The 21,113-nt window shown below is 26.0% G+C and overlaps 1 protein-coding gene across 4 annotated transcripts in view; it reads right to left on the bottom strand.

Annotated features, from left to right (window-relative positions):
- Positions 1-21,113, bottom strand: part of LOC129968850 (C-Jun-amino-terminal kinase-interacting protein 4-like) — a 47,931-nt gene that overhangs the window by 10,383 nt on the left and 16,435 nt on the right. Inside the window, exons 7-21 of one of the 4 annotated variants that reach the window (XM_056083142.1) lie at positions 20,629-20,752; positions 19,464-19,555; positions 15,109-15,150; positions 14,662-14,694; positions 13,382-13,399; positions 10,931-10,988; positions 10,791-10,847; positions 10,521-10,665; positions 10,045-10,235; positions 8,115-8,282; positions 7,293-7,542; positions 5,977-6,120; positions 4,578-4,761; positions 345-512; positions 186-263 (exon numbers count right to left, since the gene is read on the bottom strand). In XM_056083142.1, coding sequence (XP_055939117.1) covers positions 186-263; positions 345-512; positions 4,578-4,761; positions 5,977-6,120; positions 7,293-7,542; positions 8,115-8,282; positions 10,045-10,235; positions 10,521-10,665; positions 10,791-10,847; positions 10,931-10,988; positions 13,382-13,399; positions 14,662-14,694; positions 15,109-15,150; positions 19,464-19,555; positions 20,629-20,752 — 1,752 coding nt within the window. The remainder of the gene's footprint in view (positions 1-185; positions 264-344; positions 513-4,577; positions 4,762-5,976; positions 6,121-7,292; positions 7,543-8,114; positions 8,283-10,044; positions 10,236-10,520; positions 10,666-10,790; positions 10,848-10,930; positions 10,989-13,381; positions 13,400-14,661; positions 14,695-15,108; positions 15,151-19,463; positions 19,556-20,628; positions 20,753-21,113) is intronic. The other 3 variants (XM_056083152.1, XM_056083162.1, XM_056083170.1) reach the window with 3 other exon arrangements.

Here is a 21,113-nt window from a genome sequence, read left to right as displayed (position 1 = left end):
AAAAGAAGAATCTTTAAAAATAATTTAAAACTAAAGCTTCTTGAATAAGAATTCAAATAAAATTCATGAAAATATAACAATGAATTATTTACTTGCATTCTGCTGCACATAATTTTAATTACCCTAAAAAAATGAATTTTTAAGCTCAAATTCAAAATATATTTAAACAATTTATTTGAACATACTTTGTGCTTCAGTAGCTGCTCTGTTGGTATCTTCTTCAATTTTCCTGATTTCATCTGCTATACTACACTGAGCATTGTCTTAAAAGATATAAAAATAAACTTAGACCTGATTGCAATATTAAAATAGAAATTTTACTAAATTTTTAAAAATTTATTTACCATTATTTACAGGCGTAGAAGCAGCAGAATCAGAATTGGGTTCAGACACACTAACATACAGTAAATCACCAACTTTTCCTGTCTGTGCGTCATTGACATCTGATATGCATTCTCTTTTACCTAATTTCAGAAATTCGTCATCAGCAGGATAATCAGTTGACTTGATACCTGCATTAAAAAAATATACATATATAAGTTACCATCATGTTAATATTTATATCGATAGACATAAGAAAAAAGGTTTATATATATAGTTTGTTTTTTAAATCAAGTGTTTTGGAAAACAACAAAAGAGCCATAATGTTTAATAAATGCATGAATTACAACTTCGTCCTATTCACTAAAGATGAGGTGACATAATATTAAAATGATTGAGGAGCAAAAACAAAAAGAAACAAATTAAAATCGAATATCAAATTAGAGGACATTGTTAAAGTGCGCACACACATGCACGCGCACACACACACACACACACACACACACAGTGTATTGCAAAACTTCAAATTAAAAGGATAATGTTTCTTAAAAACATATTTATGCTACACTTTCATAAACATCAATGCGCATCGCTATATCAAAGTTTCTTGAATTTGCCACTATCTATGGCTTCTGAATTAGCTAAATTTTAAACATAGATCGCACTTTCCTGATATCATAATATTTTAAATATTTGAATATAAAACAGCATGGTTTAGAATTGATAAGAATAAAGTTAAGTGTTTTTATAACATTATTTACAAATATCACAATCAACATTAATAAAAGGTAGTATGAGTTTGAGTGTCTATAGTATCTAGAAAATTTCATCACATTTTTAGTCATGAAATTTGGCACATATATTGGGGATTCAATGTTTCTCACAGCCCAAATTTAAAAGAGAAAAATATATATTTAATGTTTTGTGTTTGGGATGACTTTTTACATATATCTACCTGAATTATTGTTTTTAATTATTGAGTGAAAAAATTAGAGCATTATTGAAGGAAAAGTGCACTTTTCAAACTAAAGATATAATATTTCTTCTCTGATATAATTTACTGAATTTGTTTTAAAATAAATCCTTTACCTGATTAATTTTAAGAATTAAAATTCTTACATCCAACATTCTAATACCATTACTTCGTTCAAATTTTTTTATGTCATTATTCAAATATTTTCCTCTAATTAAAGAAAACGTTAAGTTTGGGAAAAAAATCAAGTTTTTTTAAAATTAATTCTTAATTCCTTGTTTCCTCCTTTCCTTTTTTTTTTTCCCTCTTGCTAATTTGCAACAGAAAACCTAAATCTATTCACAGAAATTTTACTTTAATACCCATTTGACTTTGAACAATCTGAGGAAATCAAAAATCATGAAAATTACTTTAATGTAATTCAAATACTAACAGTATGGAGTTCAACAAAGTTCCTAATATCATTATCTTTCTCTCTGTCTCCTTTTGAACATATCTTCATTTTCATTGAATTGTTTCCTTTTTTATCAATTGTGTTCTCCAAATTATGTCAAAAAGATGAAGATGTATAATGATATTTTAAAATCTAATTTAAACTTAATTTATTTCTTAAATTTTATCTTAATTTAACCCATATTAACTAAATTCTAAAATATTCTCTCATTTCCTAATCCAATTCCACCTTTTTTTTATTTAATGAATGCTATACGAGATCTGTAAAACTGCTGAAATTGGCAAGTTCTCACATTCCGAGTGACGGGATAAAAATATGTCAATCTATGCAAATTTATTTAAAAGATGCCTGTAATTTCCTTTCTTAAATTGACATGTGTAAGGAAATCCTTATCAGAATCTCATAGTATAAAATCATTGGGGATAAATATTCTGCTCTTTTTGCTCTTGTCGTGCTGCAGATTGACACATCTTGTTTGTACATAAATCATGTTTCCCAGGATGGAATAAAAGGAAAATTTTAAAATTTACAAAAGTGTCTTTTCTTTTTGGCCATAAAGCTACTTAAAAAAATGTTTTTACTATATATATATATATATAGATAGATAGATATACCGGGTGTCCCATAAATTTGTAAATACTTTAAAAATTCATAAAAATTGAAGGACTGGTTATATTTGAATGCAGTTTGCAAAACTATTATTCTCATGAAAGGGGATTTTTTTTTTGATACAGAAAAAAAAATTGTCAATAGAGGGCGCTGCACACAAGCAAACCAGTGGAAATATGCAAATTAAAGTCTTATGAAAGGCAGAGTGAGCAATTGACACATCATTTCTAAAGGTTTGCATAAGGTTTGTATTAAGATGTTGACACTGGTGAATAAAGCGCTATTGGTAAAGTTGTTTTATGTCAGCAACGAATCGGCGGCTGAAGCCTTACGAAAGTTTAGGACCAAGAAAAGATTGAAGAAAGGTTCAGGTCCGATCACTCCTGCTGAACTTGTTTTCCTAGTATGCCGTTTCGAAGAAACTGGAAGTTTGTGTCATCGGCCACGCAGTGGTGCACCTCGTTTAACAACAGTCCGTACCCCCGATGTCTCTTCGCAAATGGACACACTAAGGGAACAGTCTACAAGTGCAGTCAGTAGCGCACGAGATGAGGCACGAATAACTGGTATACCAAAGACTTCGGAGTACCATCCTTATTGGAACACGAAGTCCTTGACACAGCCACATTCATGCAAGACAGGGCACCTCCTCACATCGACACCGAAGTGAAGGCATTTTTGAGAAGAACTTTTATTGAAGAATGGATAATCAGCTGTCACTTTACACATGAATGGCCCCCACGCTCACCAGATTTAACACCCCTTGATTTTTGGCTATGGGGTTACCTTAAGTCTCGGGTGTATCGCAATAGGCCAACTTCGTTAGTGCAGCTAAAGGAAACCATTTGCCATGAAATCTCATGCATTCATCCAGATATGCTGTATGATGCAGTTACCAGTGTTGTCTCCCGCTTCCAAACTGTTATTTGTGGTGATGGCAGACACATAGAACAAGTACTGTAGTACTGGTGTGATACGCATGTAAACAATTGCTTGCATGCAAGTAAAAGTATTTTTCCCGTAGAATTGTATGTTTTGCTTGTGTTTAGCGCCCTCTATCGACAAATTTTTGAACTTTTTTTTTTTTTTTTTGTATGAAAAAATATCCCCCTTCATGAGAATAACAGTTTCGCAAACCGCATTAAAATATACTCATTCCTTCAATTTTTATGAATTTTTAAAGTATTTACAAATTTATGGGACACCCGATATATAGCTGATACAACTTTTTTTTTCAATCAAAATTAAATCCAAGTTAAATTTACTTCATTTATACATTCACTTTTTGTAGATTGCAATTTTACAAAATTGCATTGCACAAGATTACAATTTTACATGCATTGTATTTTCACACAAAAATACAAATAAAATAATGAAAACATATTTTTTAAAAAATACTTTTAATAATATTTTTACTAATAATAATATTTTTTTGAAAAAAAAATTGCAAAAATAACTATAACTTATAAATGTATAATTAAGAATCAGAAATAAATCTTGCATTACACAGATAAACTTATTTAATAAGAAGAAAAGCTATGAAAAATTAAAACAGTGAAAGTTAACAAAATTGTAAAATTATTTTAGAATGGAATTTTTTTTTTAAAAAAGTAAGATTTTAATAACTGAAATTTTAATTATGAATCCATAAAAATACACATTTGTTTGCATTGCATACTTTTTCTAAACATTTACTATTACATTTGACTGAACATTCTTGTCTCAAAATATTCTAGATGGAAAAACAAAAACTAAAATTAATTTTTCTCGATTAAAAAATATCAACTGAAAAAAAAATTAGCAACATATAATTAGATCTTTACAATATTTTTTATTTTAATAAAAATTTAAATAAGATAAATGTACTTTTAATTTCATTCTACAAAGCTATCATACTAAAATAAATAACATTAAACTGGAAAGGATTTTTTTTTTTTTTTATGTACACTGTATTTTCATCAAATTAAGTACTACCATTACAGTAACTATACATTCATATATTTTTTAATAATGTGTTCACATTTTATGAAGCTATAATCATATTCCATAAAATGTATAATGCTGATGAAGCTTCTAAAATAATTTCTTTTAACTCTCTCTCTATTTCTCTCAATATAAATAACGTTAAAAAAAATTCCATTAATATTTATCTACCCCAGTATTATACTAATATCTTATCATTAAATCTAATGAAAAATAAATAAATAAAATAAAGTATACCTGGTACACTAGCTATACACAGAAGATGAGAATTACAAACATGGAAGGAATCTAATATCTCAGCAGGATTATTTGCATCTATTACAGATACTTTGCTTGTAGTATGAGTGCTAGTACAGATCCATACAAAGGAAGACAATTTTTGATCCATCTCGCTTTGTTCCTTGCGATGTTTTTCATAGTCCTGAAAAATAAACATAACACACAAAAACATTATGCAAAACAAATATTATTAACATGTTTTTTTTAAAAGGAAATTAAACAAAAATGCAAAACAGAGATTTTATGTACTAATCACTTTTCAAATGAGTTCTCCAAGTAACCAAGTTGCATTTTACATTCATTTATGTTCAATTCAAAGTCATTAATTCATATTTATTTGCTATAAAGGTAAAAAAAATTCTCAAGATACAAATTTTAATTATCTGTCAAAAAAACATCATTTATTCACTTAAACATACCCAGCTCAAATTTTTGAGGTCAAAATAACAATTCACTTTGAAATGTTTAGGATACATCAAAATCTTTTTATTCGTCTCTATTAATAAAAAATAAATTTTATTTAGCAAATGTATAACCGAAAATACTGTGGAATCTTGCTTAAAAAGCACAATTCATTCCCAAATCTTACTTGTAATGCAAAACCTTCATTAAGTGAAAACAAATTTTTCCATAGAATCAGTAAAATAGAATAATACAAAATAAATAAATAACAATTTTGTAATGTAATTCATTATTTATAATACATGTTCATTTTTTAAAAAACAACAACAACAAGAAAGCTGTTTAAAGACACTTGCTTTTGCCTATGCCTCAATATTTGGGGGACATGAAATGCAGAATTGCTCTTAAATAAATCTGTAGAGTGGATAGCTACAGCCTTATTAGGATGGATTTCAAGGTATGATGCAGAAGTTTCCCATGCTTTCTTTATCTTCATTATTTCAATGGAAGATTCATACTATACTGGGACAGTAATCTCCTCTACAACTTCCTGCAGTTACACTGAATGCAATTCTTGTATTTGAGCTGGAATGCTATTGAAATACTTCTTCCTCATATCATGTGAAATCATGACACTTGTGTGTGTGTGTGTTTTACTGCTTTGGTTAATTATGTTTAAAAGTTCACCAATAATTTGAAGAAAAAAATCAACAAATAAACAATAAACACAGGCTGATATTGAGATATAAGCAAGATTCTGAATGTGATGATGTCTTTTTGTCACATTTATTTAACAAAACATCGTTTGTTAAGGGTATGATTTTTTTTCTTTTTGCATTTTTCTGAACATTATGAGAGGTGCTCATTAAGGACCATGAAAATATACTTTATGAAATCATTCTGACCAAATACATTAAAATTTTATTTCAAGAAGTTAGTAATTTAAAAGTTTTACCTTTATTTCATCACTCAATTTAGATACAGCATCAGTTGATTCAGGTGTACTGACATAAAATAAACTAGAACCAACTGATGAAACATTTGAATTTTCAGGTTCTAACTTTCCTCCAGTTAAATCAACTCCAGAAGCACACCAAACCTGTTAAATAATAAATTGATAAATATAAATACATTAATATAATAAGAGCAGATGCTCAAAAATTTAATAAAATTTAGAATGACAGTACACATAAAAATGATTTTATACTTTTATCATATATATTTCTTGCAACATACTTTTATGAACCATTTTAAAATTGATAGAATACAATATGTGAAAACAGCTTGAATAGGAAATGTGAGTAATAATCATACCAATGTCCACTCTCTTAACTGTCTTTAAAAAACAATTAGACTATGTGATAGCTTTTATTTCACAAATATTATAACTGATTAGTTCCATTCAAATACATATAACCTACTAAATATGCCATAAATTTAATCAGATTAAGATTAAAGCTCTTATGCTCAGAGAGTACTAAAATTTATTATTACAAAAGTACAATTTTCATTATTCAGCTAATGCAAAAAAAATTTTTTTTTTAACTTACTGTTACATTGTGGTCATTTATACATACATACATACATACATACATACGTGTGTGTGAAAAATTTAAATGCACTCTAATATATTAAAATATGATTATATGGTGGAATATTCCTCTATCACAATTAGAGATAAAAAATAAACTACAAAATGAAGATACAGTTTTATTTGCTAATTTTCCAATTATTTGGACTCTATTTGTGAATGCATGTACAAGAAAATTTTTAAGTCTCACCCGATACTTGAATTTAAATGACAGTAAATAATTTCCTCTCCAAGTTTTCATCCTTTTAAAATGAATTATTTAAAATGAAGTATATAATTTTATAATTTGCAAACTAATTATAAATAAGGTAAGAACAATGCACATAAAAGGAGTTTTGTAATATCTAAAGGGGTATTCTGATGTTATGCATTGCATTTTACATAACCAAAAAATTCAATTGCTGTTAGAAACCAATACATAATGTTTGTGTACATGGCACACATACAGGATTAATAAGTATAAAAACTGATAATTCCAATTAATTTCTTGAAAAGAAAAATGTATCTATACAAGATACTATAAAAGAATTATAATGAGTTCAATTCATAAAAGAAATTCTATTGTTAAAAAAAATTTACACTTTTTTTTTTTTTTTTTTTTTTGAATGAACAAAGCATTTTTAGCAAACTTGATTTCTGTATATTTTTAATATTTAAAAGTCTATATATTATAATAATACCTTCATTCCTAATTCTTTTTCTAATAGAGGACGACAGAAGACAGGTACTGGAACTGGTACAGTGGAAGCATTTGGCTTTATTTGACCTCCTCCATCAGCTTCAGAGTTTTTAGATACAGATCCTGTCTTTGATGGTAGACTCCAACCATAAGCTTGCAATCTTCCATCTTCTTTCCTCACATGAGCTCGGACCTGCTTATACTGTTCTTTCCTCTCTTTGGCTCTTTGCTGTTGCAATTTTTCTGACACTCTAAAAAATTTATTAAATAATTACAAAATAATTATTTGATAAAAAAATTTTTTAATATATTTCCAGTCATGAAATAGGATAGAAAAAAAACTGGTCTACATAAAATAATTAATAGCGCATAACATGAAGATATAACATAAGTATGATTAATTGAATAGTAAAATGTATAAACCCATGCAAAAAGTGCCTGATGTACTAAAATATTGTAGAATTAATTACATAAAAGAAAATAAACCACAATTCTCAAGAATAATAAGAATTCAATAAGAAAAATACATAAATCCACATTTCTGCAGAAATGTATCTTGCTTTTTTAGAATCATTTCTTAATAAATCACTAAACAACTAGTTATCCAATAAATTTATAATAGGAAAATTTATAAATTTATTGTATAACTGGATTGTTCAGCAGAAACAAGGAGATTATATATATCAATTAAATAAGTTATAGAAGAAAGAAGAGAATATCCAAAACAGCTGTTGAAAAGAACAGATTATCACAGATTATCCATATAAGTATATATAAAAAAAAAAAAAAAATAGAAATGAGAGAAAATAATAATATAACTCACAAATCACTATCTAAAATGTCTAAGCCTCTGTGTCTGTCTCCTAATCGCTTCTTCCTCATTGTATCCAAAGCAGGTCCAGAATTGGATGTAGGAGCATTATAATGAACATTGACATAAGGCGTTGATTTTCTAGTTGGTTTTTCATTAGCATTGAAAAGATTGCTGAAGCTAAATGCAGAAAGAAAATTATTGTTAAATAGATGAGGAAGCATTTTAAAACACAATAAAAATCAGCTTAAAAAGGAAGAAAATATGAATGGATGGGAAGAAAATATGAATAAAATAATTTTTAAAGCAATGAATTACAAAAAGGCTTATTATTTTAAAGAATGAATACCTTAAGTAAGAAGGTTCGATTAAGATATTTAATTATGCAGAGTAAGTGGTGGTGGTGGGGAAAGGGTATGATATCTTTGAAATTCGATGTTATACAATATTCTTAAAAATCGATATGTTTTTACTCTCTTTTGTATTCCAGTTTGCTTTTCAATTAAAATACATTAAAATTTTTATTCTCGAATTTAAACACAGAAAAATAAAAACAATTTTTCACATAATTTCTCCTTAATGGAGAGGGAGACAACATTATCTTCATAAGGAATTTATTTTACAAAGCTTCATAAAAGCAATAATTTTCATTACTTATCAAAGCAACTCCATCCCCCCCCCCCTCCCTAAAAAAACTAATAGGATTTTGTATCACAACCATGAAAGAAAAAATTACACACCCTTTTTAGAGCTTATTTGTATCCTGATATTATCCTGTTTTTATGAATTTAAAAATCAAACACTGTGAGAGGAGGTAAAATTTTAACCCACTACCAGCCTACAACCCTTTTAATAAGTTTTATGGAAATATATGAAAGAATCTATGATCAAATATAGTTAATTTTTTAAAAAAAATCAAAGCCATACTTTTTTTATGAATATTATTGTACAGGAAAACAGAATTAATAATACATTTCAAACTTGTTTTTTAAGAAAACGATAGAAAAAATTATTGTTCTTTCAAATCAAAAATAAAAATTAATTTTTTTTTTGTTTTAAAATAATATTTATATTTATATATTTGTTAGAATTCTAAAATGCATATCAATAAAAGGGAATTTTAAATACAACTAAATATTCCTATATTACCTAAAATTACTTTGCAACTAATCTTATCTTAGAAACAAATTTTTTCAATCAAGCAATAAATTATTGAAATATTCATGCATTGGATTATTAATAAATATGTTAAGATATTATTTTAAAAAATATGTAAATAGTAAAATTCATCATCTTAAAATTATTCATTTTGCTTTAAAAAAATAATTTTTTTACTATATTATTCAATAGTTTATATAAAAAGAATAAATATTTCTTCAGCCAGTTAAATTAACCATATTTTTAACTAATATAGATATGAGAATCAACAATATAAACAGACATAACACAGGTTTGAATTTTTTTAAAAAGCTAAACTTCATAAAATAATAAATTGTCAAACATAAACACAAAAAAAAAAATTTAATAAATAAGCTTGATTAACTTAATGAGAAAATAAATAAATTTCAACAAAAAATGCTTGAAATAAAGTAAATTAATGAATAAAAAGAATGATAGAAGTGGAACCCAGAAAAGTTGAAATTGGCATTTTCGCAGAAATCTGTTATCTGCATTATTATAAAAAAGGTTTTAAATTATAAAAATAGAGCAATTCAAAATAATTTTAAAATTAGTTTAACCTATAAACAAAAAAATGAAAACAAAAGAATAAACTTCATAATTTATGCACTATTGTAACCTTAAAAATGATTTAGTTACTAAATTTATCATTTAATGAATCAGTTTTAATACTTGTTAAAGGAATTTAAAATAAAAATTCTGAAATATAGAATGCTTAATAAATAAAGAATTTGTTATGAACACTTATAAAACTAAATCTCACAATTTCCATATAGATGATTTATTTCTTTTTGTATCTAATGATGAGTCACTGCGAGAGGCACGAATCATTTCTGTCCATCGAACAGCTTCTTGCAATTCCATAAGCCGTTCTTTATACTGATTACGTTCCATCAGAACACGAGCCATTTCTACACGAGTAAAGCGTTTCCTTTGTGCCATTGGCAATTCTTCCTGCAAAGCAAAATGCTATGCATGAAGTAATATTTCATGAACATTATACTTAAATAAATTCTGAAATTAAAATCACCATATCCCTATTGCATAACACTTTGAATTAATTAATAGAAGCATTTTTTTCATACACTCAGAATTATGAGCATTACATTAAAAAATATTCAAAAAGCTACACTTACAAAAAAAAAAAAAAAAAAAAAAAATCAAGTTTAATAGCACTAATTTTTCTACCAATAAAAAATTTTAATTAAAACAGTACAAAAGAAAATAGAACCAACTGACCTCATCATCTGACTTTCCAGACTTCTGATTTTCATTAGATTCTTTCACTTTTTTTAATTCTTCTTCCAGTTCAGCTATTCTTTGTTTCAGTCGTTCTTTTACACTCATATATTGTTTTAATTCTTCTCTTAAGATTTCTTGCTCACTAAAACAAAGTATATTTTTATATATACATACTCATTAAACAAAGTATTTATCAATAATTAATTTGAAAAAAAATCCAATTAATTATCGTTACTATGCAATAAATTGATTAAATCAAACTATTACCTTGTCAGTTCATCAACTTTGGCTATGAGATCATCTTTTACAATATTCAAAGCATTTCTGAAAAGGAAAAATAATTAAATCAAAAATCAAAATTATTAGAGAAAACTAAATATTTTAAAATTATCAAATAAAAGATTTACTTTGTAGCTAATAATTCATTGTTTTCAGAAATAAGATTTTCAACTTCTTTGCCCATTCCTAGAAAAAAAAAATCAATAATAAAATATAGAAACAATCATACTTCAATGAAATGGAATAAACTGCATGAGTTACAATATATATATATATATATATGTGTGTGTGTGTGTATGTGCAACAGGAAAAACTGGCATTACATAGTAAAAGCTATGTAAGAAAGTCTACATTGTTTACTCAACCACACTCATCATTACACACACTCAATAACCACATACTCATTCATGAGCTGTTAAACATATGAAACACTATATAAAACCAATAATAGCAAATTATACAAATAATTCTAAAAGAAAAATTTGCCCATACTCAAATAATTCTTTCTATGTTTACTTTATAAAAATTAATTTCTTCAATGGGCATCAAATTTCCAGCAATTTCTCAGTAATTTATGTACAGTACAAGCTAAATTATGTTAAATTTATTGGTTACAATGATACATTGTCATGCCTTCAACATACACTTTTATGATGGCAAGAAATTTGAAGTTCACAAAAAAAATATTTCAACATTTGAATTGAAAATCAAATCAAAAATTACCTAACATAGACAACAGATATAAAAAAGACAAATTAGTCAAGATCAATATAAAGTTTTAATTAACTAATCTAAACTGTTGTAAACAAATGTAAACTCTTGATAAATTACAATACAATGTTGAATCTTTTATAATATTTGCATAATAAAAAGAAAATGTACAGTTCAAAAAAATTTCATCTCACAAAAAAATATTTATATTTTTAAATGTGAGAATCATCAAGTTTCTGATATTAGAAGATTTTATAATTAAATTTGATTCAGTTTTGTTTGATTCAAATCAGAAAATTTTTATTAGCAAAATCCACAAAATAAGAAGGATTAGCAAATGAATATTAAGCATCAAAAGGCAAATAGCTAAATTTGAAAGTTTTCACTCATATCTAGTGTACAGGTTATATGACTAAATGAAAGAAAATAAGTATTTGTCCATAGTATGCCTTTTTAAAACTTTTCTATAATATCTTTTTAAAGTTTTCCTTTTATCCAATACTTTAAATTTTATTAATACAATAAATAAGTATACTACTACTAATATGAAATAGCAAAAAGAATTAAATCAAAGTACATTTAAACATCTAAAAAAGTGTTAGTTGGTTAAAAATTGGCATAAGCACTTAGTTGCAGAAAGCAGAAGAAAAAGAGTTTCATGATTTCTTTCAGTATCATTTATACAGCGTCTTAGCTAAATCTTCATACAATGAAATAACATTCAAATGACCAAAAAACAGATTTGCAAAATAATGTATGCCTGTTTTATATCACAAAAAATGATAGAATGGGAAAAAATGTTATTAGCAAAATTGTACAGAATCACTAATCTAGAATATAATTTTTGATATAATTTTATAGCCTTGAAAGGTACAATGAATTAATTGTCTTGAATCACTATATTAAGCACAGAAGAGATACTATTTCACAGTTAATTTTTTTTGACAAAATCTATAATCTGAATACCTGGTGATACCTGAATACCTGATGATCTATAATCTGATGACTACAGAAGAATTTTAATACTAAGAACAGATATGTATTGCTATTAATGATACACATTTCAAAAGCTTATTACTGGCATGAAATCAAAGAATTTATTATTATTATTATCTTTCACTTTTTCATAAAATTTTGCAATTACACAAATTTCTTACCACAATGCTAGTTTTATTAATTTGCATTTGTCCTAAAACATGGCATTTTATCAATGCATTTCAGGCTGTCTGATTAATTTAACAATATAATGACGATTCATTTTATACAAATTCAGTAATTTTCAATATTTTTATAAATGCTCTCTTCTTTTATTGTCTATGATAATTTTTGAGATCATAGACAATGTATTAATCCAAGCTTCACAATTAGAGGTGCTGCAATCATTCTCAGATAGCAATGCATAGTCTGAACATTACTTCCACAACTCTCAATTTCCTTAGTTCACATGCAGTTCCTCTATACATATGGATATTAACTGTATCTCTATATTATGAAAACTATAGATCACACATTTATGTATGATAAATTCATGCAGTATTAGTATTATTCATCTCAGTTTGGCATACAAAAAAAAAAAAATGAAATATCAGGCATGTCTTTAGAAGATATCAAGCATTATACAAAATATAGATCGATTTCACAATAAAACATGCAAAAACAAGTGTACTGAAGATATAATGAATACCTTTATTAATATCATACAAAAAGTTCTTCAGTGTTAAAATAATCAGTTGAAAAGAAAAAAATGAAAATTAATTTGCTTTAAAATGACAGCAAAGAATTTTCAAAAAAAAAAGATTCAATTTTAAGAATTTTATTAATTTTGCATTCAAGAATGAACAATGTTAAAAACAGCAGAAGATGCTTACCAAAGAAATTGTCGTTAACTAAAGGCAGGCAACGAAGCACACAATAAAAGAAAAATAAATAGATTATTGCACAAGGAAAAAAAAACATGCATAATGACTAAAAATTTTAAAATACAAAAATAAACACAAAACATTTTTTTTTTTTTTATCTAGCTATTATATGATTTACTTAAGAGTGTTTATTAGTTTTTAAATAACAATCTAAATAAATTATGCCAAATTTTTTTTATAAAAAAAATTGAAAAATTTATTTCAAATTACTTTTTGGCATTTTCTAAGTATTGATAAAATTTAAATATAACTTATTGTCAGATCCCTCTCGGATGAAAATAATTATTCATAGTAATAATAATTTCAATACAAAATCTTACTAACTTTTAGATTTTTAAAAAAAGATTTAGATTTTTTCATTCAATTTTATTAATTTGAGTTAAACTTACAGAATAAAAAAAATAATTTCACACTTTTTACCTATTTATTTCATTGAAGAAATAAATTTGTGTACCATATAACAAGCATGGAAAATAATGGAACTCAAATGCATATATTGAACTTGAATGCATATATATGATTATTATAATGGAAATGGATCTTTCTAGAATTTAAGGAAAAACATTTTCTTTGCATGATGATCCAAGCAAAATTTAAAGGAAGCTCAGCAAAGTGAAGCCAAGCGCCATAATACGAAAGAGAAAATGCCAATAAGCTTCAATTTTTAGATATTTTTAAAAGAGCTTTCATAATTTCTGCTTTGCATAAGCAATAGTATGATTCTGAATCAAATATCATATATTAATTATTTTTAATCAAAATATTTTTGAAATGGACAATGAATCAAAAGCAATATGCCATATGATTCTTTACATATATTTGATAGGCATAGAATAGCCTACAAATTGGATTTTATACTATCAAACTCTGCACCAACCTAGTATTAATAAATAGAAATTGCAATAAATTAATATCTAACAAATGGAAAACAGTTAAAAATAACCAATAATAAGTTAATTCCTTAATTTTTGGATATCCTTTATAATCAGTAAATGAAAATTTTTTAATTTAAACAAAAACTTGCATATAAAAATATTTTTTTAAAACAAAGTATTTAAAAATTATTATATTTTTAAATAATTATTAGAAAATCCATTAACTGTACAAATTTTCAAAGTAATTTTATTTTTACTTCAGTACTTTTATTTTTAATTTTTAAGTTAATGAAAAATATGACACACTGAAACACAAACCGCAAAATTTTTCCCAGAAAAGTAAAATATCCTCACCCTTAGGTTCTCGTTCACTTTCCCCATCACTTTCTATAAAACACATGTAGTAGATGTTCAGCAGGAAAATGAAATGGAGATAAACAACTCAAATAAAAATTATATAACTTTGAAGACAGTACAAATATACATGAAATGTAAATAAATGCAAAATAACTTGCAATACACTAAACAGAAAAAGCAAAATACATTAGAAGTTGATAATGAAATATTTTATTCTAGGAATAAAATTTAAAAAAAAAATCATTATAAGTTTCCTTTCATATGTAGCTATTTCTATTCCAGTTATTTAAGTAATCTAATTATTAGAATAACTGAACACATTATGTAGAATATATTTTTTTTAAAAAATATTTAATAAACATTATATTATAAGAATTTTAAAACTATTTTTGAAATTAATTACAGAATCTATATATATTTATTTTTAAAGATACCATAACTAACCTGATGATGCATAATCTCCTGAATGAGAAAATCCTCCAGCAGCTTAAAAGAGAATTTTATTAAAAGATTCTTTTTAGACAAGTACATTCAACTGCATAAAAAAAAATCTGAAAACCTTTATTTATAACCTTATTTTATTTACAAGTTCGAATTTGAAAATATAGATTATAATTTCATGCAAAATTTATTTTAAACTCAAAATAAATAAAATCTGTTTTTATGTTAATAAGCATCAGCCAATGGCTTTAAATATTGAATTATTACTGAGATTTGCAATAAAATTCTAAGAAATGATGTAACGTTTCTAATAAACATTAAACACTTCTAACAAATGAAGTTTAAATTATGCCCATAATTAAAATCCTAATATTTACTTATACAATTCTTAATTTATTTTCACTATTTTATTCAGGTTGCAATTTTATACAACTGAATTAGCATTAATTCTGAGTTTGAACTAATCTTATCAAAAATGCCATGACATGAACTGTTTATTTTGAAAGATGTAAGTCCACTCCCCCTCCCCTTTTGTTTCAAAAAAATTTAAAGTTTCCAATTCAAAAACATAAATAATTTATGTTAAATATAGTAATGTATCTATTAACATAGCAATACATAATCTGATTATATACTGACAGTAATTTCTTTTAAATGAGTTTAATTAAAATAATTTATATTTACAAGTTATAAATGGAACCATTTCATAACTAATCAAATGTAAAAATCATTTACTTTCAATTATAAAGAAATTAAATACCATATAAATATATTTTGATACAATTCAATTTCATTTATAAATAATAACAAGAAATAAAATAGCAGTAATTATTTTTTTATTCTGAACAATAATCATATTTATATATTGTTAAAATTAATATCATTTATTTATGCTCTATATGTAGCTGTGTTTTGAAATATCCATGATACACAAAAAACATGCAAGACAATAACTGCTCTGTATGTAATAGATTTGGCATCATAACACAAAGGTAAAATTGACTGAAATATTCAATAAGCAATAGTAATTATAGCAAAATATATTAAAACTATTTTGAAAGAATAACAAAACTTAACGCTATAATATGTCTAATACACTTTATTTACAATAAATACGAAAAATCTTTACTCAAAGTAAAATTAACAACATTTCAATCGTTTGTAAAATCCTATTGCCAATTTACAGTTTATAAAGTAAACAATAATATGGTAACAAGGTTATCACAGACAAGTAAAATAAAGCAAATGTAGCCACATGATCCTGTAACCTGTGTCTATGGAAGTTGGACTTTCACCATTTTCATAACCGAAGCTATGCAATTTCTTTTATTGGTTTATTAAATTTAAAAGAATTGCTGTCATTTTTTAAAGATATTAAATATTAACTAGTTATAACTAAAACATTTGAACCAAATTAATCAAAAATTATAAAATATCTCTCTTTCACTCTTATTTTAATGGACTGGTACCATATTCAAAATAAACAAGCAATATATTATCCCTGTTTATGGTAAACAAGTATTTTGTATATTCTGAAATTCTTTTCCCTTTAGAAAATAAATTTAAAAATCTTGAAAAGCAATGACTTTGAGTAAAAATAGTAAAATCATTTACTGAAAGATTTCAAATATTGAAACAAGTTTATGAATAGAGCTATTTTAGAGATTTGAATAATATGAATTGTATAGACATTTTAAAACAAATAGAATATCCACCAAAGAAGATATAAGGATACACTTCACAAAAAGGAAATGCATAGATTTTGTAAAGTCTGGCATAGCATTATCTGTAAATCTGCTGAATTATTTAGGTTCTTCTCAAATTGATAATGCCTTCCAGCATATTTTGTTCTTGATTTTAAAAATTAATCATGTTGCAACTAATCAGAGGTTGTTAAATCATTCTAAACATATTTTATGTGATATAATTGCACTTGCAACTAAACATTGAAACAAGAAGGGAATTATTACAGTGGCTGGAAATATTCCAAAAACAGCATGCTGGCTGAAAGTGAAGAGGAGAAGGTCACAAATTTTTAATGCAAAGGAAACAGCTGAGTGACTTTGTTAAAAAAGATTAATCATGTCACACTTCTGCTTTGATGTTATACTGCATTTATGTGAAGCATAAACGAGATCAAAACATTCAAGGACTAAGATCTAAATGTTTCCCCATCATATTGAACCAATATATCTACATAATAATTTTTTACATGAATTTTTCCATTTAAATTAATTATATAGAATCATAATGACTTTATATACAGTAGCAAAAATTGTCGTTATATATAGAAATTTTTGTTAAAAATAAATAACTATCATCATGCAATGTCCTTACTTTCCAAACAGGACCTCTTAGGATTTATCCCTCCCCCCTTCTTTCAAAATTAAAGCTGGCTTTGTAAAGCTAATGATTCGGAACAACAGAGACTGAAGATAGTTTATGCAAAATCAAAAAGAGATTCTAAAGATGTATTCCAGCAATGGAAAATACATTGGAAGTAATATATACATAGAAGAGAATATTTTAAAGATAATAAGTTTCATTAAAAGAAACTCTGCTTTTTAAATAATTAATTTTAAAAATTCAGTCCCCTTTTGGACAGATTATGCAAGCCAGCATATTACACATTTTTAGAAGGGACACGATATAGAAAATGCAAAAAATTATTGTTATGGAGGATTAGATTAATATAGATAACTACAATTATTATTAAAATAAAAATTAAATTTAATAAAAAAATGTTGCATTAGTTTATGAATTTTACATATATTTTTTCCTTCTAATTTAAAACATACCAACTTTATAGACATAATAATTTTCCTTCATCTAAATAATTAAAAGTTAGAAAAGACATAAAAAACTTTGCCTAGAACATTATAACAATGTTTCTGGATAAATACATATTAAAATTAAAGAGCATTAGTAATATTCTGAGTCTATAAAAAATACACTTTAAAAATTAGAATTGTAAGATACACTGAAGAGCAGAAAAACTGGTATAGCAGATTGTATGCAAATAATGGCGGTGTTCAACAATAATGGTGGTGCAGGTTATCAAGATTTAAGTGATTTTTCATCAGGGACTTATCATCGGCACAAAAGAGATAAGGCAAAGCATTTCCGAAGAATCAGTGAAATTTGGATTTTTGCCCACAATTATCTCAAGGGTGTACAGTGAATATCAGATTTCTGGTAAAACTTAAAATCTCCGACAGTGGTGCGGCTCAGAAAAATACCTTGACAGAACATGATTATCAACAGCTGAAAAGAAATCGTTATATGAGATAGACATTTCAACATTTCCTCAAATTGCTGCAGATTTGAATGCCCATCAACAAATATCAGTTTATGCACTGTGCAACGTACCCTAATTGATATGAGCTTTCGCAACAGTATACCATCTCGTGTATCATTGCTGACTCAGTGGCACAAAGCTCTGCGCCTTGTCTAGGCTCGTCAACACCATCATTGGATTCTTAATGATTAGAAAAAGATTGTCTGGTCTGACAAGTCACTTTTCCAATTGTATCGAGTCACTTTTCCAATTGTATCGAGTAGATGGTTGTATACAAGTGTGCAGAAAATCCAATAAATTCATGTATCCCTCATACCTACAAGGAACTGTTTAATGCTGGTGGAAGTTCTGTGATGGTATAGTAGGGCATGTGACATTGGTATGAAATGGGACGGCCGATACATTTAGACTCCAACATGACAAGTCAGAAGTACGTTAACATCCTTTCTGACCACCTGCATCCATTCATGCCCTGTGTGCATTCCGACTGATGTAGACAATTCCAACAAGATAATGCCCACCCCACAGGTCTACAGTAGTTACTGAGTGACTTAAGAGAAGCTTTTTTCTGAATTTCGTTCTCTCTCTCTGCCACCTAATTCCTCTGACATGATCATTATCGAGCATATCTGGGATATTTTGCAACGTGCTGTCCTTAGGAAATCTCCACCACCTGGCACTCCCATGACTTTGTGGACTGCCCTGAAGGAATCAGGGTGTGAACTGTCTACAGAATATCTTCACAAATTAGTTTAATCCAAGTCACACCTTATTGCGGCACTTCTGCATGCTTGTGGAGGTTCTACATGATATTAGATTAGTGTACCAGTTTTTCTGACACTTCAGTGTAGAAGCATGACAAAATCAAATGTTTTGTTCCTATATATGATTACTTTGAATTTCGAAATATAATTAATTGTTCATGATTGAAATTATTTCTTATTTCTTACCAAAATTATTTATCAAACCTAAAAATAAGTAGCAAAAAAATGTTATATATTTTTAAAAAAATATTTAAGTACAAATAAATGCTTAAATAAAAAAATTAATAATCTCTCACCTGAAATATCGGCACCTTCATCCATTTCAACTAAAGCATCATTGTCTTGGAAACTAAGTTCTTGATATAAGGTATTTGGTCTACGTCTCTCACTATGAAAATGGAAGTTATGCATGAGAAGTTATTTCTGAGTATATCAATGAATATCTTAGAAACTTTATAATATAAATGAAATCAAACAGAAAAATGTAATAAAAAATTAATATATACTACATAATCCCCTGCATCAGAAAAAGCTGTATTAAAATTAATGTAATATGTTTTCTGAATAAAACACATGCTGAAATCAGTCTCATATAAACATGTCAGATGAGACAATAAATAAATGATTATCTTTAGCAGTATGGAAATATATAACACAAATATGTTATTAGGGGGACAGTGGACTCCATCAGGTACTCTAGCAAATTATTCACTCAGGGTTATGAAAATTTTTGCGCATTTGTATTAATATACAAATACTTCAAATATCTATTGAAATTTTTTTAAATGAAATATATTATTTTTTAAAAATTAAAAAATATATAATTTCTAAAAATTTCAAAATATTTTAGGCGACTTAATTTTTAATTTTTTCTGATATTTTTTTTCTTTATCATCCTATATAAATTTATTTAGAACAAAACTGTGAATGATGTTGTAATTCTAATTAAATGTTAATTTTAAAGAAATATTTTTATGCAGATGCATTGCATTTTCATAAGAATTACATATTTTTCTAAATTAAAATTGACTTTTAAGTATTTAAAAAAGCTTGAAATATAAAATGCATACATTGTTTTACTTTAATGTTTAACCAAAATCTTTATTATCAATTAAATTTAATTTTCTTAAAAATTAAGACACCTGAAACATTTTAGTCATTAAAACGTATTTTTTTTCTTAAGCCCTTCAAATATTCATTTTATTGAATAATACATTTAATAGTACTATTTTATTTGAATATAAATATATATTTTGATGGTGAAGCAATAAGAAGTGAATTTCATATTTTCGCTTATTTTAATGTCCACTGTCCCCTTAATCAACATATTTTATGGATTTATTAAAAATTATAATTTACATTGTTGCTTACATTTATAAATAAAATGAGCATTCAAATAGCTCAATCACTTTTTATATTAATTAATAATTTGTATTCAGTTTCTTGCAAAAATAAAAGCACCTTTGTATATTGCTAGATTGAAGTGAAAAACTGAAACCATCTAATTCTTCTACTTCATCCATTTCTGGACTTTCAATGGTGGCATCATTCAAATTGGCATCCAAATCATCAACCCAACCATCTCCTACAAAAATGAAAGTAATATATTTTTATTTCTGCAATTAAATTAATTTGAATATTAAATGTTATAAAATTTCATGCTTAAATCCTTAAGAAAAACAATAACAAAAAAGAAAAAAAATGTAAGTGCAATAAAAATTATTAACTTTTTCAAAAAATTACTGTCTACAGAAATATACTAATGAAAACAAGTCATTAAAATTGAAACATGATATTTAATGAGCTTTCTTAAAAAAGAGTGAATAATATTTCTACTAATAATTCAATATATATTTTTTTTATTTACTATATCACAAATCACCAAGTAATAAAAAAAAAATCCAAAACGTATGATTTCAGTTTAATAATGAATGCATATAACTATA

This window comes from Argiope bruennichi, chromosome 1, assembly GCF_947563725.1.
Source record: "Argiope bruennichi chromosome 1, qqArgBrue1.1, whole genome shotgun sequence".
In the NCBI taxonomy this organism is placed as follows: domain Eukaryota; kingdom Metazoa; phylum Arthropoda; class Arachnida; order Araneae; family Araneidae; genus Argiope; species Argiope bruennichi.
The sequence above is the reverse complement of the archived record's forward strand: the minus strand, read 5'-3'. Positions and strand labels throughout refer to the sequence as shown.